This window comes from Phocoena sinus, chromosome 14 (assembly GCF_008692025.1).
Source record: "Phocoena sinus isolate mPhoSin1 chromosome 14, mPhoSin1.pri, whole genome shotgun sequence".
Classification (NCBI taxonomy): domain Eukaryota; kingdom Metazoa; phylum Chordata; class Mammalia; order Artiodactyla; family Phocoenidae; genus Phocoena; species Phocoena sinus.
Window position 1 is genome coordinate 37826272 of NC_045776.1, and position 25728 is coordinate 37851999.

General features: G+C 54.6%; 1 protein-coding gene across 13 annotated transcripts in view; it reads left to right on the forward strand.

The window, feature by feature from the left end:
- Nucleotides 1-25728, forward strand: part of CELF4 (CUGBP Elav-like family member 4) — a 299015-nt gene that overhangs the window by 65433 nt on the left and 207854 nt on the right. For all 13 annotated transcript variants that reach the window (XM_032602691.1, XM_032602694.1, XM_032602695.1 and 10 more), the window contains exon 2: nucleotides 9969-10051. In XM_032602691.1, the coding sequence (XP_032458582.1) occupies nucleotides 9969-10051 (83 nt within the window). The remainder of the gene's footprint in view (nucleotides 1-9968; nucleotides 10052-25728) is intronic.

The window sequence follows — 25728 nt, forward strand, 5'->3', positions numbered from 1 at the left end:
GAGCTGTCCACGTAAAGCTCACAAGGGGAATTCTAGGCAACTCACAAAGCACTCACTGAGCTCCCTCTGTGGGCACAAGACCTGCACACACCCAGCAAATGCTGGGGTCACTGGGGGCTCAGATCCCGCACCGTGTCCTTCCTGCACACTGAGGAATCAGTCCAAGGCCAGCAGCATGGCAGAAGTAAGCCAGCGAGGCTCTGCATTTCCGACCAAGCAGGCAAGGGGAGAGAGGCGATCGCGGGCAGGCAGGAGTGGAGATGGGCAGGCAGAGGACAGAGGCAGAGACCAGGGAGGTGCTTTGCTTCTCAGACCAGTTATATTGGCCTTGCTTTCTCAGAGGTTCTGCCTGTTGCCCATCTCCTGCAGTTTAGCCATCGGTGGGGTCACACCAATGAGACCCCAGAGCCTCTCTCACGTGGTGCACGGTGAGCAGTGGTCCCTTCCCAGGGAGTCACATCCAGCTTCTCATCAGGTGCACCCTGATCTGAGAAAATTCAAAACAGGAAGATCTGAATTCCCAGGGTAGGTGCGTTAGAAGGGGACACAGTTCGGTTTCTTGGCTCTAGCGTTTATCTTGGTATTTGTATGAGGAACGAATACCCCACGTGCATTTCAAATCCAGCCTTGGTGCTCAGATAGAGCCCTCTGTGGAGGAGCCCGAGATCTGACTTTCACACTGGAGACGCCACTGGGGGTAGAGGGAGGTCAGGTGCATGGGGTCCAGGGAGGCCCCAGAGACCTCAGCTCTCTCCACCTGGGTCCTTGGAGGAAGAGAATGAGGTCATCCCTGAGCCCCTCACCCCAAATCCCAGCCATGGGGTGGGGGTGTGGAGGGAGGACATCTCCCATCAGGGCCCCCAAGGTCCCCACTCACACTTCCTGACACATTGCCCAGGGCCTTGGGAGGGGATGACAGGAACTGAACCCCAAACCAGGTCTCTGCTTCACCACCAAGCAAGTCACACAGGCCCCCCTGGTTGTCAGATGCTGGTAACACCCCTGTCTATGCTAAGGAGCAAGCGTCATGAGCTCCCGGGCATGCCAGCACAGTGGCAAGTAAAAGCTCCATGTGTGAATGCAAGGGAGCAGTTTGTGCTGTCCTGGGGACCAGCAGGTGCTGCCAGCCTAGAGCAGGGGCACAAGGGCAGCCCCTTGGCTGTGGGAACAAAAGCCAGCACGTGTCACGAAGCAGGTTGTACTTGTCTTGTTGGGCCTTAGAAAGGCTGACACTTTCCCTGGGCCCGTCCCCAACCCCTGAGCCTCATGGGCCCATCAGCCCAGCCACAGACCGAGAACTCTTTGTTGAGAAAGGGGAGAGGCCATCAGTATGTCATGTCCACTTTTTGTCCTTTTTCACAGTGCCATAAAGATGTTGCAGCCGACACCAGACATGAAATTCTCCAGCACCGAGGGTATGAACAAGGGTAACTAGCAGGGACAGACCCTTGGCAAAAGGCCCACCCGCTGGTCCATCCTCTGAGGTCTGAGCCAATTAGGTCCCTGGGTCTGAACTTACTGCGCCCTGCCCAGTGCCCCCAGGAGGAGAAAGAGAGGGCTGGTCCTGTCCCCTGGGGCTTCCCAGTCTAGGTCTGGGGATGTCCCCCAGCCCCACGCCCATCTGTATCTTGTGGCCACCAAGGGCAGAAAGGCTGAGACCGTCACAGTGAGCCGGGTCCAATTCCCCCCATCACACAACCAGCTTGACTCTGAGAAACTCTTGAACTTGGAGTTCACCCGCAGCTCAAACTCCTCTGGAGTTTCTGGTGTAAAGAGAGCTGACGCAGGAGGGCAGTGCTGAGCCTGAAAGCAGGCTGTGGGCTGAGGGTGGGGTTTCAGCACTGGAGGGCCCTGAAGAAAGGAGCAGGCCAAGAGACCTGATTCACTGGCTGAGGGCACCATCCATCTCCCTCTCCTGCCGGCCGCCCCGTCATCCCCACCCACCAGGCCTCCTCAGAGGAAGATGGATGGCTCCTTCTACTGCGGGCCTAAGCCAGAGGGCAGACATCCCATCCCAGACCCTCTCCACACACGGCTTCCCCTGAGGTCAGCCATCTCTCCCCAGCCTTGCATCTCACTGTCACCCAACCAGGGCCAGAGTGGAGTTTAGCAACTACTGCGTTCAATGACGTCTGTTCCTGGGGATGGGGGGGCGGGGAGGGGACCCTGGAGTTAGCAGCTCCTGTAGTAGAATATTTCCACGTGGGCAAACACACACAGCCCAGAAGACACTGGGAAGGCCACCCTTGCCCACCCAGACCATGGGGGACAGAGGTAGACAAAGATGTGGAGACAAAGATGTGTCTTCTAACTGCCAAATGAGAGGGACCATTGCTAAGGGCTTTAAGAGATGTTGGGGTTGGTGTAGTCAAGGAAGACCTCCTGGAGGAGGGGAGGCTTAGTCTCTCCTAGGACACGTGGGCTCCAAAGGAAGGAGGCATGGAAGAGGTAGCAGGGGAAGGGGTACTGTTCTGAGGCTTGGATTCCCCCGATGCAGGTGGAGAAGCTGGAGTCAGAGTCATGCTCTGTGGGTGAGCAATCATTGTCCTTCTCTTATGGAGAGAGGAGAATATCAGCAGAGAACTCCCCGGGGAAAGGGGGAGGGAGGGAGTATAGTCCAGGTAGAAAGGCCTGGAGGGACTGGAATGGCCAGGACGGGTCCTGGGGAGATTCTGGCAGAAGGGTCACCCCGTGGCCGGGCACTGGGAAAGAGAGGCAGAGACAGTGGCAGGGCCAGCCCCATGGTTTCTTTCTCTGCCTGTTACCAGGAGCTCACAGATTCTCAAGGCTCTCAGAGATTAGAAGAGGAGACGAGGCTTACCCCTGGGGCAAGCCATGAGCAGTGGTCAAGGGTACAGCCACAGAGGAATCCACAGAAAGTGAGACCACAAGGCCGAGGTAGGCTCTTAGGGCCTCACTGAAGAGCAGGACCCAAGCAGTGGGTCTGGAGGAGGTGCAAACCTGGGGCAGGCCCAGAGGTGGGGGGACATTCCCAGAGGAAGAGCATATATGTGAAGAACTGCTCTGCAGCTGTCTCTCCCACACGAGGGAAGGGGGCATCTGCCCCAGAAGGCACTGGAGAGGCAACCCTCACCCACCCAGACCATCGGGGACAGAGGCTCGATGGCGGGACACACATAGCTTTGGAACACCAGCAACCCTCTTTCCAGGGAAACTGGAAGACATCCCCTCTCCCCCTCCCTCTATCCACCTACACACAGTCTGCCTTAATTTCTCTGCAGTGGGGCCCACCTCGGTTCTGTAAACCCTGGGATGAGGAATGATGCTCTGAGGGTGGGGTTTCAGGCCCCATGGCAGGTGGATGGGTGGAGATTCAGGGCAAAGAAAATCACTCCCAACGGGGAGCCTCTCCTTGACCCTTAGGTCTGGCTGATCCATGGGTTTTCTGCTCCCTTCCTGTTCCCCACCCCCTCCCACACCCAGCTTCCTCTCACTTCCTCCAGGCCAGTGAAGTGCAGGGCCTGAGGATCTGATGTTTTATTAAAGTCCAGATCTTCCTATTCTAGGGCCACCTTCCTCTGGCTAATTCTGTAATTCAATTAGTAGGAAGCCAAGGCCCGGCTGGGGTGGGAGGAGGGCACGCTCGGGAGCCTTCCTTCCCGTGATGATTACACCCCAGGCTTCAGCCCTGTTCAGAGCTGGGCAGGAAATTGTACTTCCTTCACTTCACAATGACAAGGGCCTTTTATCCCCACACACGGGGGCTTTGTAAATTACTGCCATCTCTGTGCAATTAATTCTGCCGCGCTGTTTTTCCCTCCTGTGGGAGAGGGCACCCGCCCACCTTCTCAGGAATCAGCAGCGCCCCCTGCACCATCGGCCCAGGCTGCCCTTCTGGAGGAGGGTGTCTGCCACCCACCCACCTGCGCCCTAGCCGGCAACGCCCACTCTGCCTGCCTCCTCCAGCTGGCTTAACCTCCCCTGTCCCTACCCTTCTCCTCCTCCCTCTCCTTCTCTGCCCCCAGTGCTTCCTGATCTCTCTTCAGTGCCCCAAACCCCCAGTCGTGGTCCCCCCACCCTCTTCAGTTCCTTGGGCTAGAAGCTTCCATTTCCATGAAGCTTCAGTTCCGTTTAAAAGACTCTGTCTCCACCCTTCACGGAGCTGACAGTCTATTCAGAGACACAAGACATGAAAAGGATCAACAGAAGGATGGGTAAATAAGAACAGTGAGGGGGGCTTCCCTGGTGGCGCAGTGGTTGAGAGTCCGCCTGCTGGTGCAGGGGACGCGGGTTCGTGCCCCGGTCCGGGAAGATCCCACATGCCGCGGAGCGGCTGGGCCCGTGAGCCGTGGCCGCTGAGCCTGCACGTCCAGAGCCTGTGCTCTGCAACGGGAGAGGCCACAACAGTGAGAGGCCCTCGTACTGCAAAAAAAAAAAAAAAGTGGGAAACGGTCAGAAGGCAGCATGAGGAAATGTGAGGGTAGACCAGTGTCCAGTGCACACAGTAGAACCGGGAGCAGCAGAGGCGAGGCAGGTCAGGGTGGGCCAGAGGGGTCCACCTCGTTCAGGGAGGCCAGGCCATCAGCAGCCGGTGGCAGCACTGTGGTGTGACTTTTCTGCAACTGTGACATTTCCCTGCCCCCACGCCCACCCCGATGATCTCCCAAGTCCGGCCCTGCTCCACCAGGCTGCAGTTCTAGTCCACCAGGTCAGTGCTAGAAAGCGCTGACCCTGAGGCAGGGAGAGTCAGGTGATGAGCTGGTACTGGGAGAACCATCCCAGACACTGGGACAGGACAGGGAAGGCAGGAGCTGAGGGGCGAGGCTGGACCTCACCCAGAGGTTCTCAAGTCACTTCTGCGCCTTGTCACCTCAGATCCCGCCGTCAGCGCCACACGGCCGGTTGGGCCTCAGGAGACCTGGAGGGCGAGACAGGTGTGGGGAGAAGGTGGGCCTCTGTGCTCCATCATGGATTCTATCTCCCCCAGACAGCATCTTCTGGGATTCAGGGCCACAGGACCCAGATGAATACCATTTACAGCTTGCTGGGTGGAGAGAATCTACTTCAACTCCCAAAGCTCCCAGAGGCAGCTTTGAGGCAGGGCCATAGCAGGACCCACCCATGATAATTTCCCTCATGAAGAACCTGCCAGGAAGCTAATGTCCAGTGATCTTCGTCCGTGCCCTCAGAACGGGCTGTGGGTCCTGCATCCTGCCTGGCTCACGCATTTCCACCCACCCCCTTTTCACTCCATCTTCCCCTCTTAGCAAAGTATTTTTGTTTTTTTCTTTGAAGTTAATTACATAAATGATACATGATACATGCTGGGTCTAAATGTGTCAAACAAAACAAAAAGTGTTAAAGTCATGGGAGACACCACCTACCCCCCCCTTCCTCCCTCTTTTCAGCTTGATGGGACCCTTGTAGACCTTGTGCTATGATGTAGGCACAAATTTGGGTGCACATGGGAGCCGGGGAGATGTCTCTGTATATGCACGGCATCTGCTACTTTGCAACTTGCTTCTCCCATCTGACAGTGTTGGACATTTAGAACCATTTCATCTTTTTAATTGTTGTAGAGTATTCCACAGTTTAAACATAAAAACATTCTGGCACTGAGAAACCTTTAGATGGTTTTCCATTTTATTGCTATTCCCAACAGCGAACCATGGGTGGACCCATGTCTCCTCCTCTGTGAGCACAAGTATACAGGCAGGATCAGGCTTGGGAAGGGAAGTGTTGGGCCTGAAGACAGGGAGAGATGTTTGCGCCACCAGCCCCATCCCCGGGAAGGGCGCTCCGTTGTCAGACCTTCTCAAGCCTTCAGGTGCCGAGCCCGTACCACTCCCCCTGCCCACCCACCTCTGCTGCCTTGGATGAGAATATGGCTGCTCCCTGAGAGAACCCCATTTCCCAACTAGGCTGAGAGTTTCCAAGGGGCCTCACCGAGCGTGTCTCCGGGGACACCTCAGCTCCTTACAGGAGAGGGAGCCCGGCAGATTTAGTGACTGCCGAGCTGAGGCCCCCCTGCACCGCCCTCGCAGCTCAGAGCCCCCTCCTCAACTCCTAGAAGAAGTACTGATGAGGACAGGAAGTCACAGTTAGTTCAGTGAGTGTCCAGTGGGCGAGGCTTGCGAGCGCTCTCTCCCCTGGCCACCCTGGGCGCCCACCTTGGCCCCCACCCAGGCCCGCTGCCCTCTGCAGCACGCTGTGAAGACAGACTCCCCTCCTGAAGCCCCCCATCCCTGCCAAGCTGTCGCTCCTTCAGGGTTCTGCCCCCAGCAAGGGAGCAGATGTGGTCCCTTCAAGCACACAGAGTCAGCTGTTAATAACTGTGTACTGCGTCGGCCTTTTTTTTTTTTTTAAATATTTTATTTATTTATTTTTATTGTGGTACGCGGGCCTCTCACTGCTGTGGCCTCTCCCGTTGCGGAGCACAGGCTCCAGACCCGCAGGCTCAGCAGCCATGGCTCAGGGGCCCAGCCACTCCGCGGCATGTGGGATCCTCCCAGACCGGGGCACGAACCCGTGTCCTCTGCATCGGCAGGCAGACTCTCAACCACTGTGCCACCAGGGAAGCCCCTGTGTCCGCCTTTTTAAAAGAGCCACAGTGAGACAGCTCTCTCAGAGTGGACTGTCAGACATGGCACCGGGCTGGCTGAAGAGATAGTTTGAGGAGGCCAGGTGGGTGGGCACCAGTTGGCCCCTGTGTAAGGCTAGTCCCTCCTCATGGAGGCGTAGAGGGACAGGAGGGACTCTGCCTCTCTGACCCACCCCCCATCCACAAGAGTGACTGTGTTTACACTGTGCTCTGTGATTAGAGAGCTCTGCAGAGGTTGTTAATGCTCATTGGCTAGTAAGTCTCCCTGCCGGCCTCTGAAGGGAGTTAGAGATGAGGAAACTGGGACTCAGAGAGAGGTCACTCAGTAAGTGACCCCTGGCTGAGCACAGCTTCCTGTCTGGAACCACGCATCAGCCTTTGCAGGGGATGATCTGATGGGGGAGAGAGCAGGATGGTGACAGTAACCATACTGTCAAGCCCTGAGCAAATGGGCTCAAGGAGGCCTTGGGGACAAGAGCCCTCCCACCAGGGCAGCCTCTCAGCTCTCACCAGCAACCTCTGTCCTCCCACTATGGAGTGTCCTCGGGGCCTTGATCAGCTCCCAGCACCACTGCCATGTCCCCGCACCTCCTGGTACCCCCAAAGTAGCCAAAGTGTTCGGGATTCAATGCTCTTGGCAAATACGTGTTGAGCTCCTGCCCCTTTCTGGGCACCGAGAACTAAGGAACAGAACAAAATCAAGTCCCGACCTCATCTGAGCCCGGGGAAACCCTAATCGAGGAACAAACACACAGTATTAACATGTCTGGGTGAGGGGTGCCAAAGAGAAGCACAAACAGGACGAGGGGTCAGGGAGCAGGCCTGCGTCCTGTGTGGGGGGCGGGAGGAGGTGCTGCGTTAAATGAGGCCATCAGGAGAGGCATCTCTGAGGAGGTCACGTGTGAGCGGAACCTCAAGGGAGTGAAGGGGCAGGCTGTGCAGACTGCAGGCCGGGCTCCTTCTGAGCAGAGGGAACCACCAGAGCCAAGGTCCGAGGGCAGAGTATGCCTGGCGGGGCAGCGAGGCTGGAATGAGTTGGGTGAGTGAGCAGGGGAGGAATGGAAGAAGGTGAAGTCAAGGGGTGCGGATGATAGCGGAAGTCACACAGGGCCTGGGGGTCCCTCAAAGATTCTGGTTCACAACACAGCTGTGAGCGCTCTCAAAAAAAACTGTGGCAGAAATGCCTGGAAGCTGGACAAACGCAACAGATTCTTTTTTTTTTTTTTTTTTTTTCCTTTCTTGAGTCCTTTCCTTGTTATCCTGGTCCATGGAAACAATGTGGTCATTTTCTCTCCTTCCTCCCTTCTCCTCCTCCCTCTCCAAACCTGCCCTGACCTTGTCCTGAGCTGGCTTGCACAGCGGCTGCCTCCCAGTTGCAGGCAGGCATGGGCGGAGGACAAGGCCAGTGAGGGGACAAGAGGAAAGAGGCCCTGGCAGAGGCAGGCAGCAGCACGAGGGACGACGTCATGGGGGCCTCTGACTGCTGTTCATTTTAGTCCCCCAGTGTCTCCATCAATAACCGTCTGCCACAACCAGGATGGAGGAGCGGGGAGGGGGGAGGAGGGGTGATCTGGGGTCTGGATGGGGAGGCATGAGAAGGAGTGGGACAGAGGCTCCTTGGCACTCGTAGCTCCTCCCAGCCTGGGACAGAGTTGGAGGCAGGGAAGGCGGAGAGCCATGGGAGCTGAGAACTCTGTCTCCCAGCTTTCTCTCCCTGCTTCCTTCTGCCCGTCTCTACATCTCCCTCACATGTACATTCCCTTCCATCTCCTCTCTGAAGCTAGGAGAGGAAGGGAGGCAGGACCAAGTTTTACATTGGAAGGAGAGGAAGGGAGTTTTTATTGGGTGATGGAGGAGTCAGGAACTGCAGAGGATGCCGGGAGCACTCTCATGTCCAGGGAAACGAACAAGAGGCCAGAGCGAGCCTGGTGACAAGGCACCAGACTGGCACCAGAAGCCTACAAGCCTCATGAGAAGAGGGCCTGGGCTCCTGCACCTGTCACAGAAACTGGCTCAAGGGCACTCAGGAAATAGTTGATAAATGGCCAGGAGGATGACCACCTGGCCAGCTGTGGGCAGTCCAGAAGGGAGGTTGATTTAAGATGAACTAGACCAGTCAAGGTGGTCTGCCGGGAAGAAGTGGATCTTGATCAGATTCTTGAAAGATGGATGGGATTGGTAGATGTGAAAATGGGGAGAGAAGGCATACCAGGTGAGGAGACTGGAAAGGGGGAGAGCAAAGAAAGGGGGGCAGTGGTGAACACAGATGGTTGGGAGATCAGATCATGGGAGAGAGAGTGAAACAAGGGAGAGAAAGAAGACAGTGAGCCGGAGGTGGTGGCCAGCTCCCAGGGTGCCTTCTCTGGGGCCATGGTGGCTTTAGGAAGTCTGAGGCCACTATGCCCCTCCAGATGCAAGCCTGCTGCAGGCTGAAGTTGGCTTTTTGACTTTCCCTAAGACCCTAGGGCCGCCCAAGCCACACAGCCACATCTGGAGGCAGAGGAAGAGGCCCTGACACTGAGCAGTTTGAGGGAACTCCCAAAAAGCCTCTCCCACCAACAAGTATTCTCTTTGCCTTGTCACCATGCCTGAAGGGCCAGCATTAAAAAGTCACCGCTTGAGTAAGACACAGTGTTCTGTAAAATCCAGATTCCCCGGTGAGGCACTGTCAGAATAATGCAAGAGGAAAACTGAACTGGACCTTGCAGACCACTGGATCAACCCTCTCAGTTAACACGTGAGGAGACTGAGGCAGGACAGGAGACTGCTGGAGCCACCCAGGGAATTAGAGGCAGAGCAAGAGTCTCCAAGCCCTCCAGGAGGGGTGTGAAGATATCACTGCAGATGTGACAACCGACTGGGGCAGGGGGCACATGGACAGCCCCATTCATTTTATTAGGACAGCCTGGCCTGGGGTCCTCCTTACAGATGGAGCCTTTGTTTGAAAGGCCGGGAGGGTCCCTGCATCATCCCTCCTAAGGGGCCAGAACAGGAGTTCACGATGGAGTGTAACTAGAGGTGCTGGGGTGAGGGGTGGAAGCTGCCCCTTCTGGGAGGTTTTGGGGCTGGAGCTGAAACAGAACAGCATCGGAGGGAGGCAGGCAGGCAGGCACCTGGCAGGCGGACAGGAAGAGACCCGCGGGGAGAGGGGGCGTGGCGGGGAGAAGATGCAGAGTGGGGAGACCTCACCGAAGGAGCAAAATAGAAAAGCAACGAGAGAGACGAAAAGCAGACACGGGAAAACGGTGAGGCAGGAAAGCTCGAGTAGAGCGCACGAGAGAGAAAGAGAGGTGGCGAGAGGGACCAAGAGCGGGGAGGGGCTGGAGACCGGAGGGCGGGCGGGAGGGCGCGTGGGCGGCCCGAGGGCGCCCCACTGACCCTTCTCGGCGCTTGCTTCCCTCCCCAGGCTGCGCTTTCCTCACCTACTGCGAGCGTGAGTCAGCGCTGAAGGCCCAGAGCGCGCTGCACGAGCAGAAGACTCTGCCCGGGGTAAGTGGCGCCCGCCGAGGCGCGAGCGACGGGCGCGCCGACAGGGGGCGACTTCGTGAGGCCGAGCCGCGGCGCAGCCGGCGGGGGGCTCGCGGGCCCCGGTGCGCGGCGCCGGCCTTCGCTCGGGAACTCGCGCGTCGCCCCTTGGGCCCCCAGAAGCCTCGAGGCGCGGGGCTGGGAAGCGGGCGCGTGGGCGCCGAGCTCAGACCTCGCCTGGCGGCCTGCGCACTCGGCCGTCCAGGCCCGACGGAATCCGGGCGGGGGACGAACTCGGCCGTGGCCACAAAGCTCAGGCGCGGCTCCTCCCCTGACCCACCGGGGCGCCGCCGATCGGTTTTCTCCTCCGAGCACTACCCGTTCGGGCAGCCCCGGGGTGGGGACGCGGGGTGCCCGGGGCCCTGAGATCCCGGAGCTGCCTCTATTGGGCCCGCCGGGCAGCCTGCCGCAAGGCTGCACGAACACCCACCGATCGACGTCGGACCCTCGCCGTTCCTGGGGTGGGGGCCGGGCCGGGCCGGGAGGGAGGGAGTGCCTACCCGCCCGGGCTCGGCGCCGCGAGTGAGATCACCGCGGTTTATTTAAGGAGCCAGCCCTCGTCTTTGATAAACTATCGTGCCTCAGCCCTGGTTTATAGCTTCTGTGCGGGGGAGAAGAGAATTATTTATGGCCCCCCTAACTGGGTGTGATATCAGCCGTGGCTATTATCGAAGCTAGTTCATCACCATAAAATAAGAAGTGTTCCCCGGGTCAAGGGTCTGCGCCGTCTCTCCTGTGGGTTCAGAGAGATGGGGCGGGGGATGCGGAAGGGGGGGGAGATATGCAGCTCACCGAGCATCTAAAGATAAATGGAAAGATGGGAGTGTTTGTGGGCATAGTTTAAAGAATTTTAAAATGTACCGTGTTTAAGCTTATACAATGGACACTGCAGGGAAGCACATGTGTTCTGTATATATGCTCACCAATATTTACACGTGCATGTTTACATTCTTACCAAGCAAACCGTATGTAAACACACGTTTCCATTTCTGCCCCACAGCGGGAAAGGTTAACCAGGTAGACAGAGAGAAAGCGCAACCTGGGGCGGGAGCAGTCTTCCTTTGCATCAGAGATCCTTCTTTACCCGTTTAGGGGTGGGGAGGGCCTTCCTTCCACTAAGATAGCCTTTGTATTGTATTTTGGTATTTGTGATTGCAAAGCACGAGGCTGAGTCATCTTAATAACACACCCGCGGATGCAAATGTATGGAAATCGTGCACCGAACAGGTTTTTGTGTGGAACCCAGCTCTGGCAAGGTGGCCATTCCCCAGTTGGTTTTTCAGTGGCGCAGCTACATGCACATATATTATAGTAATTACTTTCTGGGTGCCCTCTGTAAGATGGCAGAAATATGCTCCACATCACCCCATGTTATGTGTGAAGCATAAAGCCATATTGTAAGAAAATCAAAGGCTTCTGAGAAAGGTTTGTGCTGATTAATAAAGTGTTTGTGGTACTTTGTTTTGGGCGAGATTGTGATAGATATTTTAGAGCCACCCAAATGGAATAGAAAATACCACATTGTTATGGGAGGTCCTTCATCAGCTTGAGAGAGATCGCCGGGGAGTTTTGTGATGGCTAAAAGCCTGGAATTAGATGGGGAAACCGAAAGAGAAGGTGGGAGGGGGAGGCTTGGGATTTTGAAGGGGGAGAGACTGGGGACTTGGGAGAATTTCAGTAGCAAGTGTGGATTGTTCAGGATCTAACATTAACTTGTGGTTGTTTATTTTACATATAATAGAATAGCTTAATGATGGAGTGTATTAGTTCTTTAATAATTTATAGAAATACTTTGATGTTGCAGTAATTACATTAAAGGTCACATATCAAAGGTAATTTGGTTGAGCAGCTGTGATGGTTTCTCAGAAGCAATCAATACCACTGTCCATGGTGCTGATTTCACCAAGGGGCCTGCCAGATTAAAGAAGGCTTATTACCAGGCAGAAAGGCCCAGGGGAAATCAGGAGCATGTTGGAGCGACGCGCCAGCCCCCCTTCCACCAATAATTAACACTGTTCCCCATAATCTGTGCTAATCCTTCATACTGGGAGATCCAGTGGCATTTTTCTGAAACCACAAAGACAAGTTGGGCAAGTCTGGGAGAAAGGACACAAAAAAAAACCATGAATGTACGTTGGGAGGTGGGAGGGGTGAGGAGAGAGGCCAACAATGGAACTAAAACATAGCCTAGAGTCCCCTTGCGGTGCTTGGAACGCTGTCCTTTCTTCAAAGGCCTCACGGGGAGACTCATGGCCTCAAAGACCTCATCACAATTCTCAGGGCAGGCACAGCCCACAGGGGGAGGGACAGGGAGAAAAGACAGGATTGCAGCTCCAACTTCCCAGGGCACATTGTCCCCCAAAAAACTCACATGGAGATTAATGAAAAACAAAATGACCAGATTTTAAAGTGGAGTCATCTGGATTCCAGAAAGCAGAACTGGTGTTACTATTGTTGGTTGGTTCTCCCCTTTGAGATCAGAGAAAGTGAGACGCAAATGCTGGGAAGTGGCCCGAGCAGAATGCTCCACCCGGCTGTATAATGGGTGTTCCCACCAGCTGAGGCGGTGCTCACAGCTGCCTCCTTGGTTAGGGGGCAGAGGGAGACCTCTTCTTTTCTGGGGTGACCACACTAGGTGCCCTGGTGAGTGCACTCTATGTGTGACTAAGGAGAAAAAAATTGAAAAAAAGAACCTGGAAACTGGTAACCTCAGCGATTTAGACACTTTTCCAGACTTCAAAATCCATTAAAATCAATCCATTAAAATTAGCCCTCCACTTTCTCACTGAAGAGAGAAAGAGGGGAGAAGATGGTGCAGGCAGCCCACTCTGTTTCCCAGCAACTTACAGAGTTAGCATCCCGTTGGCAACAAGAAACACGATCCCATTGTTGTCATGTGTGAGCACGTGCACGCACACACTGCCACCGTCAAAAACAGTAACAAAACAACAGAGCCAGAACTAGAGACACCGCTCCCACGTGTCCCCATTTAGGGACCAGGAAGGGGAGCTGACATTTCTCTTGGGATAAGTGGAAGCTCAGAAACCAGATCACAGTGGCTGTTTTTACAAGTCAGAGGTCAGTATCCCTCAGAACCAGCCTAACCAAAGTCTCTCAGATGGCTGACGGAGTCATCCCTGGACCAGTGTTACAAATGGATTATTGTTTTTTAATTTGACACGCCTTCAGTAGAATGAGATTACTAAACCACAAAGCCTCATCAGGGTCCCTTCGAGCAGGGTCTTCTGCCGGCATCTAGGCAGAGTGATTCCACTTTTCTAAACTCACCATCTCTCCCTCACACTCTCAATCTCACTCTCTCTCCTGGCCCCTTGCCCTCTCCAGCCCACCTTCTTCCATTCCCAATGTTTGTTCCATCATTTATAGGGTTAAGTCAACATGGTTTCTCAATTCATCCACAAGAATTTCCTGAGTCTGTGCTGGGCACTGTGCTAGGCATCCAGGAAGACACAGAGATAAGAAAAATGCATCACCACCCCCTCCTGGAGCTGTCCATCAAATTGGAGACAGAAGTCACACACACATCAATGATACAAGACAGCACGTTATCATAAGATGGGTAGAGTAGAAAACAGTTCAATGATAACAGTTAATATTTATTAAGCACTCACTATCTGACAGGCGTGATGCAAGCACGTTACCTCCATTACCCCATTTTATCTTCGCAACCACCCTATAAGGAAGATATCATGAGTATCCCTCACACATGAAGAGACCCGAGATTAGAGAGATTAAGCAACTTGCTCAAGGTGACACAATTAATAAATGGCCAAGTCAAGACCAGCACCTGGTCTGCTACCAAAATCCACCTCTTCTTTCTAGGGCCACCAGTTGCTTTAGAGGGGACCTGGATAACTATGGGGTGTAGGAGTTGCTCAAAAGTGTGTTCAGGGGCTTCCCAGCTGGCGCAGTGGTTGGGAGTCCGCCTGCCGATGCAGGGGATGCGGGTTCGTGCCCCGGTCTGGGAAGATCCCACATGCCGCGGAGCGGCTGGACCCGTGAGCCATGGCCGCTGAGCCTACGCGTCCGGAGCCTGTGCTCCACAACGGGAGAGGCCACAGCAGTGAGAGGCCCATGTACCGGAAAAAAAAAAAAAAAAAAAAGTGTGTTCAGGACATGGGCAAGGTGGGAATAGAGAGCTGGGAGGAAGATGGGTGTGTCAGATGAGAGCGCTGGTCTAAGAACTAGCCTAGAAGACAAGGCACGCGTGACAGGTCAGGAGCCTTGAGCTAGGCAGGAGAGGTCCACTTGGAGAGCTCCCTGGGGTCTGTCTGAGTGTGCACGGGAGGCCTATTGGAAGAATCCTGTTCCTTAAAATAGGCCCCTGCTGCTTAGTCCCAGCTCCCCCTGCCTTTGGGACTTTTCAGGGAACTGTCTTCCAGGAAGAGCCCAAGAGACTCCGATCAGAGAAAACCAGGCTACATGGCCAGCAGTGGCCAGCACTTTGCTCCTGTGGCAGCAGAAAAGTCTCCTCACCAGGGCTGCTGAGGGGGGAAGAGGTGGGTCCAGTTAGCGGGAGGCCTGAAAGCGGGGAGGGGAGAGAGCTGGCAGGGGGAGAGTGGGAGCTGTATCTGCTTGGTAAACATTAAAGTTCCAATTCACTAGTTAAAGATTGGCTTTTGTGCCCTCACTCCGGCAACCTGAGAATACAAAGCAAACACACACAGTCCTCCATGGCTGTCTCCCACCCACACCCCTCGCTCGGTTCAGCCTGGTAGACAAGCAGCATCGCTGCCATCACACCTCCCGACTAAAGGTCCCCACCACTCAGGACACGTCATTTCCATGGAAATTCAATGTGACCTTCTTTGAGTTTACCAGGAAAGATGTCAAAATGGAAAATTAAAAAAAAAACTCAGTTGGGTTTCCAGCACTGCTATCTCAGGATATTCTCCTTTCTCCCTCTGCCTCCCATTTTCATATTCTTAAGTCCCACCTTCTCTTCCTTTCCTTCTCCTCTTTTCTCTTTATGCCTGTTTCCTCCTCTCTTCTCTCCCTCTGGTCACTTTCCTCTTCCTCTTTTCCCCTCTCACTTCCCATCCTTTCTTCTTTATCCTTCTCACTTCCCTCTCCCGTCCCTCTCCTCTCCTCCTCCTTCCCTCACACTCTCCCTTTCTCTCCTTCTGCCCACCCCACCTCTACCTTGACACCCACAGGAGGCTCTCGTGGGACTGCCACCAGCTTTACTGGGACTTCCCTGCTGAGGCCCATCTCCCTCCTGACAGCCCCACCATAGAAGGATCCATCTAATTTTATGTACAACTGTAAAGATGAATGAGAAGTAGAAAGGATGCAGGCAAGAACAAGATGAATAAATTACAAAGGGCAAATGATGACAAGACAGGGGTCCCCAGAGACACTGATATGCTAACAGAAACTGAAGATGAATTTATGACGGATGTAGTTAGCATGTGGAGGCTGTTAATTCTTCAGGGTAGTTTTACAACTTCTAGTGATTGGCACAACCAAAGCGTTTCGTTTTAGAGATGTGATATATTTCCACCTGTCTGTCCTGTAGGCACAGTGTTGGTTTTTCTCTATATGGTGAGTTGGGTCCCATCAGCACGTGTCTCTGCTTCAGACGGTGGGGCCACAAGCCAGATCCCTGCGTAGCTCCAGCTTCCTGGTCCTGCGGTCCTTCTTCCTGAGCGTATTGGTTGGGGGGCTGCTGTAACAAAGTCCCACAAACTGGGTGGCTTAAACAACAGAAATGTTTTGTCTCACAGCTCTGGCACTAGAAGACCAAGATCAAGGTGTTAGCAGGGCTGGTTCCTTCTGAGGGCTGGGAGGGAGAATCTGTTCTGTGGCTCTCTCTTCACTTCTGGTAGCCTCAGGCATTCCTTGGCTGGTAGACGGTGTTCTTATGTCGTCACATTAACTTCCCTGTGTGCGTGCCTGTTTCTGTGTCCAAATTTCCCCTTTTGATAAAGACATCAGTCATGTGGGATTAGGGCCCAGCCTAATGCCCTCATCTTAACTTGATTACATCTGCAAAGACCCTGTTTCAAATAAGGTCACATTCCCAGGTACCTTGGGTTCGGTCTTTAATATCTTTTGGGGGGAGGGGAGGACCCAATTCAACCCGTAACACTGAAAAATGGGCAGCCCTATGGGTCTTCCATGGCAGGGAGAGAAAGGGCTTCAACAGTGTTTGAGTCACTGGAAAGGGTGAGAGGAGTCCCACCAGCCCTTCCTCTGCATCTCCCCCCCCCCACCCCACTGTCCTCATGCTCTTTTCTTTCTCTCTTGGGGAAATGAATGACATATCTTCCCTCTTTCCCCATATTCTCTAAAGAGAATTATTCATCTGTCCTTTTAGGGCGTTGGGTCTTAGAGAACACTTTTGCCCCTCAGGGGACATTTGGACACTGGAGATGCTACTGGTATCTAGTAGGTAGAGGTTAGGATGCTTCTAAACATCCTACAATGCACAGGACAGCTCCACAACAAAGAAGTGTCTGGCCCAAAATGTCAGTAGTGCCCAGGAGCCTGTGCTGGGACCGAGGGCAGATGGAAAACTCCGCACAGTGAGGCCATGGGGTGGAGCTTCCCTCTCACTTACCCACTGCTTCTCGTTCACCTGGGGGACAAGCCCCAGGGGTCCTTAGAGTGTCAGAGGTGGGAGGGTTTGTCAGGTGGCACACACTCAAACGGTGTAAGCACAGAGGGAACTGTGGGCAGCAGGAGAGGGCAAAGTCGCCTTCCAGGCTTAGAGATCATTTCTTGTTGGCCATTCACACATTCCTATCTGCAGGAGGCCTAGTTTCAGCACCAACTTCTAGCTCAGTTTTCTCATTTTACCCACAGGGAATCTGTGATCCGAGGGAAATGAGTTGAAGTTCGCTTGTGACAGAGCTGGGACCAGAACCCAGGCCTCCACAGCCCACCCACATGTGGGGTTTCTCCAGCCTCTCCCTTTGGAGGAGTCCCCATCCTGACAGGAAGCAGGCCTGGCAGGAACGTGTCCCACCAAGCAGCCCCTCACCCCCTGCCCCAGACCACGCCACAGGCTGCGGCTGAGCGCACGTGGTCCCCTCCCGGCTCTCCCAGCAGGAGGGAACACTGGGTTCCAGGAGAGAAGGCAGAAATGCTTTAAATCCGGACTCCAGGTGCCAGACGAGCTACATTAGCATCTGAGGCACGCTCAGCTCTTGTCTCTCCTCTTCACACCGGTCCTTAGTCCCACCTCCCTCTGCTTCCATGGAGAGAGTCTTCACTCCCCTTCCCCCTTCCCACAGAAACGTCTTGAAGCCCTCCTCCCACTGGGGCTGTGCCCTGTGTCCTAAGTTGTGCTCTCTTCTCTTCCCTGCCCCTGCCCACATTCGCCTGAGTGCGGAGGTGTCCCCATTTTTCTGGCGAGTGACTCTCACACCTTCTCTGTGGCCTCCATGACAGAACCCGGGACCAGCCGTGGCCTGTGCAAGACACCCTCACTGATTTGTCTCAAGGACCCAGAGAGCCTTATGTCCACAGCCACCGTCTCTAACTTGGAGGGATAAATAAGAGGCCATGTGAGGTGATGGTCAGAGCCTGGGCTGGAGTCAGGGAACCTGGGCACCAGGTCCCACCTGCCCCCAAACAAACCAGGTACTTTGGGCAAAGCGCTCAGCTCAGAGCCTCCCTGAGCCTCCACCTTCTGGACTGTGGAAGGAGGCGGTGGGCCAGATTGCCTCCGGAGCCCCTTCTAGCTCTGACATTCTTTAAAATTCTAAGAATAATAGACTTGGCATTACTCACATTACTGAAGAAGACAGGGAGAGGAGGGGAGAGTGGGAGGGTGAGGAAGATAAGTGTCTCCTGGCCTCCACGGCCCAACTCCATTTGTGACAAGTATAATTAATAAAGCTCTCTTCAGCTCGGTCTCTCCCTGATGCAGACCAGCCAAACTGCCCGCCCCTGAGGGCCGGCTCCAGGACAGGGCTTCAGGGAAGGGCTGGAGCTCCACCTCCCCCTGTCTCCATCCTTGCCCCTGGGCCCCAAGCCTTCCTCCTGCCCTCTGCTTAAGTGTCTTTTTAAAGAAACAAGGCAGACATTTTCCAGCTTTCTCCAGCACCTGCCCAGGCACAGTTGGGACCATGACTGGCATCACCCAGATCAACAGCAGCAGCATTTACAGATTACCTGCCCCATGCAGAATTCTTGTGAGGAGGTAGGGTACCTGGCATCAGACATGAGTGAGACATAGCCCGTTGCTGAAGGTTTGGGAGGCAAGTGTGAAGACAGCTCACGATCCAGAAAATAACTTTAGGTGCCAAAAACTGGTAGTGATGGCAAGTGCCCAGGAATTCAGCTGAGAGAGGCCTCGGGGCATGGCCCAAGGTGTCCTGGGGGAGCCCAGCCCACCCCACCTCAGGCTGCTTCCAGGCTCCTCCCCCTTGACATGCTTCCTAGGCTGGCCGAGGTTATCATGGCGACACAAAGATCTGACCGCCTGGAAACTCCTCAGGTTCCGGTCACCCGAGGGACTCGGCTGGGTGCACACTCCCTCCCCCAGTGGCCACACATCCACGCAGCTCTCACCCAAGTACGTCGCCTTCCTTCAGCCTCCTCTCCTTTCCGTGTCATTCCCTCTGCCCAGAGAGTTTCTCTTCATCCTTGGAGGCTCAAGTCCGACTCTGCTTTCTCCCTACCGTCTCTCTGGCTCTCAGAGGGCTTTCCGACGCCCCACGGCACCCGGTGCAGCTCGTTGATCCCACACTGCTCCGTTAACTCTACTTTTCAGCTCTCAGAGTCCCCACCCCCAGTGCTTCCTGTACCTTCTCCTTCGCCCAGAGCTGATTCAGGGCAGAGCTCTTTCTGCCCCTTGACCTCGCCAGCCTTGGCATCACCCAGTGGCGTCCCAGCAGATCCATTCTCAGGGCTCCTCTTCCATCCACATCACCCCCCTGCCCCCTGGAAAGTATTCAGCTGAGCTCACCCTGCGGGGTTGCACTTGGAAAGACAGGAAGGTCTCCCTTTGTGGTCGTGGGCACTTGGAGGAAACGCTGTGTGGAAGGCGCTTTGGCCTGGGCAGTGGCAGCTGGCACAGGCGTGAGTGCCTGGGCGGCGGTGACAGGAGTGAGGAGGCTTCCCAGGCGGCCTCGGTGGACGCGCCCTAGCGCGTCCATGTGAGGCTGTTTGAGAGTTTGCTGACCTTTCTCCGGAGCACGAGGCAGGGAAGCAGGCTGTCTGTGTGAACTCCTGCTCTGGGATGGATGTGTTTTAGGACTGGCAGGGTTTCTTCTAGAGAGTGTGTACGTGGGCTAGGCGAGCAGAGAGCCAGGCATCTGTGTTGTGGGCCTGCATCGTTCCAGAACGGTGGGCTGCCAAGTCCCACCAAAGCTGGGCAACCCTGGGGGATGATGGCAGAAAGCAGTGTGGTTTTTTTGTTCTTCACATCTTCATGAAAATAGTTGTAAAGAGAAAAGGGCTGGAGTTCAGGGCCCCAGTTTACTGTGGCTCCAGTGTGTTTTGATCTAAGGTATTTGTAGTATGGTCTCGACGTGACCACCAGGGGGCGCCAGGCAGGTGGCCTCCTCTCCCGGTGGCTGAGAGGGGACGAGGCAAGTGTGAGCGTGTTGTGCCCAACTCTTGTGCCCAACGGACCACTCGTACCATCCTTCAGAGCACTTACAGTCTGCGGGGACGACACCAACCTGCTGGATGACTTGGGACAAGCCTCATGACCTTTCTGGGCCTGTTTCCTAATTCCATAGTGAAAATCTTACGTGTAGGCTATGGATTGTTATCAATCCAGGGATTATTATGATGAATGACAAACAGTGAGGTGATTGTGGTTGACCTCTGGGTCCTTTGCTACAGTTACGCCCAGTGGCTCCTACTTCATTCATGAAATAGTAACAGGACAATAAAAATATAAAATGGTCAAAGATGTGATTTGTACTCTTAAGTCTCATTACGTTTCAGAAAAGGGAAGGACTGTGAGTGGATTGACCATAAAGGACCCCAGGGAGGGGAGACAGATCCAGGTGTGTGGCAGGGAGAGGAAATTGGAAAGATAGTAAAGAGAGCAGACTTTAGGGAGCCAGGAAAGTCTGAATTTTCCTCCTGGAGTTAGGGATGAAATGGGGGGATTGTGGTGGGAGAAGGCACTGCTGCCCTTCAGAACATCCAGCCTGTACAGCCTGCCGGCCCTGGTCAACTCCAGGCAAATGAGTCCCGGACATACGTCTCACTCTGGGCATGGTTTGGGCACCAGCAATCCCCAGCTTCCCTCTTCCCTGGGAAGGTCTTGCCTCCCCCTGCCCACACACCTCAGTCCTCCCAGAGCCTCAGGACTTAGCTCCAAGCCCCCATCTTCATCTCGGAAGCTCTCCCAGGCAGCTCTAACCCACAGTGCCCGCCCCCTTGGTCTGAGCATTGGCCTTCCCTTGGTCTGAGCAAGAGGTCTAACCCCTGGCTGAGTGTGGACCTGGGCCCAGTGCATCAGTATCACCAGCTGCCTGTTAAAAGTGCAGAGTCTTAAGCCCCACCCAGAGCATCTGAGCCACGTCACACAGACTGTGCTCTACCGCATCTTAACAAGCTCTCTAGGAGAAACATGTGCACAAAGAAGTTTGGTGACCACTGGCCTAACTTTAGGCTCTGAAAGGTCCTTAGGTTGAGTATTCCCAGAAGAAGACTTCAGAAAGGCATTAGTGTGCAAGGGTCTCTTGGTGACCCCAGAAACACGAATAGGAAGTGAAGAAGTGCCCCAGGGTGACAGCTGCCATTCACCGAGGACTCACTATGGGCCACACACTTCGCAAGTATTCTCTCATTTATTTGTCAAAACAGCATCACATGGGTGCTCTCAAGTAAGCGTTACCAGCATGATTTTATGGACGAGGAGACTGAGGGGAGGGGGCTCGCTCACTAAGGAGCGGTCTGGCTCCAGGGCCCCCTCTCCTTCCACCACATCCTGTGGAGCTAACCCTGTGGAAAACCCAAGCTTCACAAGGGCAGGAATGGTGTCACCTTCCTCTGTTCCTGTCACCTCAAGGTCAAGGCCACGCTCCTCCCATAGGAGACTCTGGCGTGATTGCTAGACCCCCAGGGGGCCACGTGAGGCAGAGCAGTGCCCCCACAGGTGTCACCACACGCCAAACCTGACTTTGGATTGGAGAAGTCTTGTTCTGCATGGGAAGCAGGGTCGAATTCCAGCCCCAGTTCTGCCTGGAGCCTGACTATGTGCCCTTGGGGAACCACTTAAACTCTCTGAACCTCAGTTTCAGTGACTACCCTGTCAGTTAGAAATACATTTGGCTACAGTGGTTTCAACAAATGGAGCTTTGGATTTTTGCATCTCACGGAGTCTGGGGTCTGGTGTTGGCTTGGCAGCGTAACAACGTCAGCATCTGAGTCTCTTTCCTCATGGTTATAAAATGGCTGCCCTAGCTCCATGCATCATACCCACAGTCAAGCAGAGTAAGTCCAGCCGTGTCTGTCCATTTTATCAGGAATGCAAAAGATTTCTCATAGGCATCTCCCCAGTAGAATTCTGTGTGGGTCTCATTAACCAGAACTCCCTGACCACCCTAGCTGCAAGGGAGGCCGAGAAAGGGGATATCTGGCCAAGGATGAGGTATATATCTGCCATGATCAAAACTGTGCTTTGGTCAGTGAGGGGGAAGAGGAGCTGGATAATGGGTTGGAGCCAAGAGAGTCGCCCCTATTAGCCTCCTAGAGATGGGTGGGGGTCAGAGAGGAGCAAGCTGGGCAGAGCAGCAGCCCCCACCCCACACACCTGCAGTGTTTGCCTTCACCTCAGATCATGACCCGATGCTTATATGAGGAGGCTGGTTGGGAAGGAGTTGTTCAGAAAGAGTGTGTTCTAAGAGCTGCTTCTTCAACACAGCACTGCTAACTCAGCATGTTCATCCAACTCTGACATGGTTTCTAATTCCATGAAATTCTTCACGGGGGATGAAGATTTCAGCCCCTTAGGTATCATATTTTTATCTTCTACATCTTTCTTGAACTTGTATCCTTCTGTGCCTAGGTATGTGGCTTAAACATCAAAGAGTCAAAGGCCACTGTGCCACCCGACAGCTGTCCCCATGTCACAGGCATTCCATGGTCACATCTCCACACTCATTTTGTGGCCTGGTGGTGCACACCTTCTGAAAATGGCCCCACCGGTTTTCCAGGTGACAAGTCGACTTTGCAGAAACGGAAGCAGCAGTACTTCTGGCCTGTTTTGGGGTGTGTGGAGTGAGGCACATGTGCTCTGTGCCAAGCCTGCCTGAGGAGGGAAGAATTTGCCCTCGTGATTAACTTCAACTGGGCTGCGCTGAGAGTAGGGAGGGAAGGGACCAGAGATACCCCAGCTGGCCTGTGCGGCCCTCTGCTCCTCAGGCCCTCCATCGAGGCTCTGCCTGCAGCCGGAGAAAGTCCCACCCAGCCCTCCCCACCCCCCAGGGCATGGGCTGTCCCAAGAGGTAGTGAGCCTCCAGCTACACAAGTGTCTAAGCCGAGTCTGAGTCACCAGGGGTGCGGGGAGGGGAAGGGAGAGCAGCTTGGCAGGTAATTCCCACACTGGACAAATCGCTTCTAGGAGGTGAGCCAAGACCCAACGGTTATCTCCGTGTTTCAGTTGTGTCTCCATCATAGATAACCCCACAGCGCGCCAGTGCCAACCCAGTCCTAAACCCACTGGCCCGCACTCCCAGCCTCCATCCAAGAGGAAGTCCACTCCAGCCCTCCCAATCTCTCCCTTCTCTGAGGACCCTCAGGACTTAGAGGCCAAACCCACCCCCTCACTGGGCAGGCTCAGGCCCCCAGTTCAGCCAACCCAGCTCCACCACTCCGAGCTGTGGGGCCTTTCCCAAATCGCTTCACCTCTCTGTGCCTCGGTCTCCTCCTCTCGACCCTGGGATGCCAGTGGTGCCTTCATCCAGGGACTGATACATGAAGTGATGCCGGTGAAGCACTGAACACACTGCGCACATGGGAACCGAGTGATGGTCTCTCCACTGCTGCTGCTGCAGCCGTATCCCCCACCCCACCCCCACCCCCACCCTGCCGAGGAGCAGGTCTCCTGGCCTAGCCGCTTCTATCCGTCCCCACCCCTAAACGCCCTGGGCTGGAGGACGACTGGCCCGGGGTGCACAGCAGCAAACCCTCCCAGCCGCATAGCTAACACAGAGCCGGCCACATGGGGGACCGACATACCTCACTGAGGGGAAGCCAAGTGTGGGAGTTGCGGGAGCATCCCTGGAGACCGCTGGTCCTGTCCCTGCCAAGGCCTGGCTGTGCTTGAAGAGGGGGGTTCGAGATCACCCCTTCCTGTCCCTCAGCCCCCGAGAGGTGTTAGCTAAGTTTGCCCTGACGGTTTGCACAATCCCCACATGAGACTTATATACCTCCCTCTCCACACCCCGTTCACCAAGCCCCAGTCCTGGAAGCTGGGGGAGGGGAGCCCAGGAGATTTAAAACCCTAACCAGTGAGAGCAGAAACAGAATCGTGCCCTGGTACCCACATGGCTTAGGATGGTCCAGGAGGCCCTTCGAGGCAGGGCAACCCAGGGATCCGAAATGAATATGCATTCGGCCTCTCCCGGCAGCTCTGACAGCTGGGGCCGGACCGCTCAGAGCCTGCGAAGAGGTTTTTCATTCAACTGGTAAGTGTGTCCTGAGCACCCACCAGGAGCCCGGCCCTGTGTTGGTGCTGCTTGGCAGGTGGGCACAAGGAGAGGTCAAGGACCCTGCTGTCCCTGGGGCTTTCCCTCCTGCAGAGGAGAATCGATGTACATGCCAACCAATTAGAGGACAATGGATTGAGACTTTGGGCTGAAGTGTAGAGCTCTGAGTAATCAGGGGGCACTACAAGGCCGTGTTTACTGAGCACTTCCATGAGCTGTGGTGCGCTGAGTACCAGGGCGCTGTCCTGGGAAGGACAGGCAGGATTTGGGTGGATGGAGAGTGGCTGGAGACAGCATTCCAATGAGGTGACGGCATATGCAAAGGAGGAGGGAGGGAGGGAGGCTGTGAGGGAGACTGCACTCCTGGAGTTCAGGGCGCTCAGAAAGAGGTTACAGGTCTCGAGTTAGAGAAGCCTGGGGACCCCGGTGGGGAAGCCCTTAACATCCCACTGAGCAACTTGGTCTCTTTTCTTTGGAAACTTGGGAGCTATTGAAGCTTCCAGAGTAGGAGAGTGACAGCCTCAATCAGCAGAGCTGGCACAGCTCGGGCATGGGTTGGCAGAGGCTACTCTCTTGTTGTTGAGAAGGCCTTCTGGAGGAGGGTTGGGGGAAAATCGGCTCCCTCTGGATGCGGAAGTTGGTTCAGAACTTGGCTTCCTGCCACACCACCACTTGGAGGGCTTTTCCCACCTGGAGGAGAGTGCTGGAGAGGTTCTCAAACCACCTGGCTGCACATGGAAGTTTCTGAGACGTTCAGATTTGTAACAAGTGCGAAGAATGATAGAGGTTCAGTCTCTCTCTCTCTCTCTCTCTCTCTCTCTCTCTCTCTCTCTCTGTCACACACACACACACACACAGAGGCAGGAGGTCAGGGTGGGGCCTACAAATCCATATGTTGCAAACGTTCCCCCAGCGATTTTAGTGCCCATGCAGCTCCAGGAGACCTGGGCACCCCCGTTCTCTGTCTGGCATTGTTGGAAAACCTTAATTCCTCCTCTCAGGCTAGAGGAGTTTGATCCATGAATGGGACTCTTCTCCATCATTGTGTTTCTTTCCTGAGACCCAGAGAACCTCAGAAAAGTAGAAAAGGCAATGCCTTAGCACTCCCCACCATTTTGCATGGGAGACACAGTAGCCCAAAGAGGGCACATGGCATGTGAAGGTCCATAGACAGTTGGGCACAGCTCTGTCCAGATGCTACCTTTGGGTCCTTTCTCATTTGCAATACGGCCTTTATCTCAAAGAGACTCCGAGATTCATGGATCCAGTAAACTGGTCAACCCACCCCAATTCAGACGAGCTGGGGGGACACCCATTCCCATTAGCATCCATATGACAGGGTTGCTCAGTGCAGTTTTATGACTTTTGAATGGACAATCCAACAGTGCTTCCAAGTTAATGTCCTGCCAAGCCTGCTTTAATGAACAGATACGAAGTGTGTGTAATTAGCACAGCCATGGTGTGACAGTGGAAACTAGTGAGCCACTTGCAAATGCTGTCAGTCTCTTAGGTAGACAACATATTCCTACAGAGAGTAATGCTGTCTACACTCTTTATTCGCTGATCAAAATGTTTTACGCCATAGATTTTGCAACGACTGACTTCTAAAGTCCAAATTACCTTCCATTCTGACTTGGTGGGCTCGAAATTTACAAAGACTGCAACCAACTCCTTAAGTGTCGAGCATCTCACACAGAAGGAACTTTCAGTGGGTGGGTCACAACCCCTCCAGAAAGCCTCCCCTAATGGAGTGAACCCCCATTCTCTTTCACCCTCCTAGGGTGTCACTGGGGATTGTCCTGCATTATGAACTAGCAAAGTAGGCTAGGTCCCACTGATGCCCCTCACTCCTCTCAGACCCCACGGAGCTTTGCCACTGTTTTGCATGGTTTGGCCCACACCCTGCCCGGGTGTTCCGCAAACACTTCCAACCTTGTTAGATCACCAGGCAAGAACCCGATCGGTCACCCATCAGGCAGACCCGCTGTCTGGCCACTG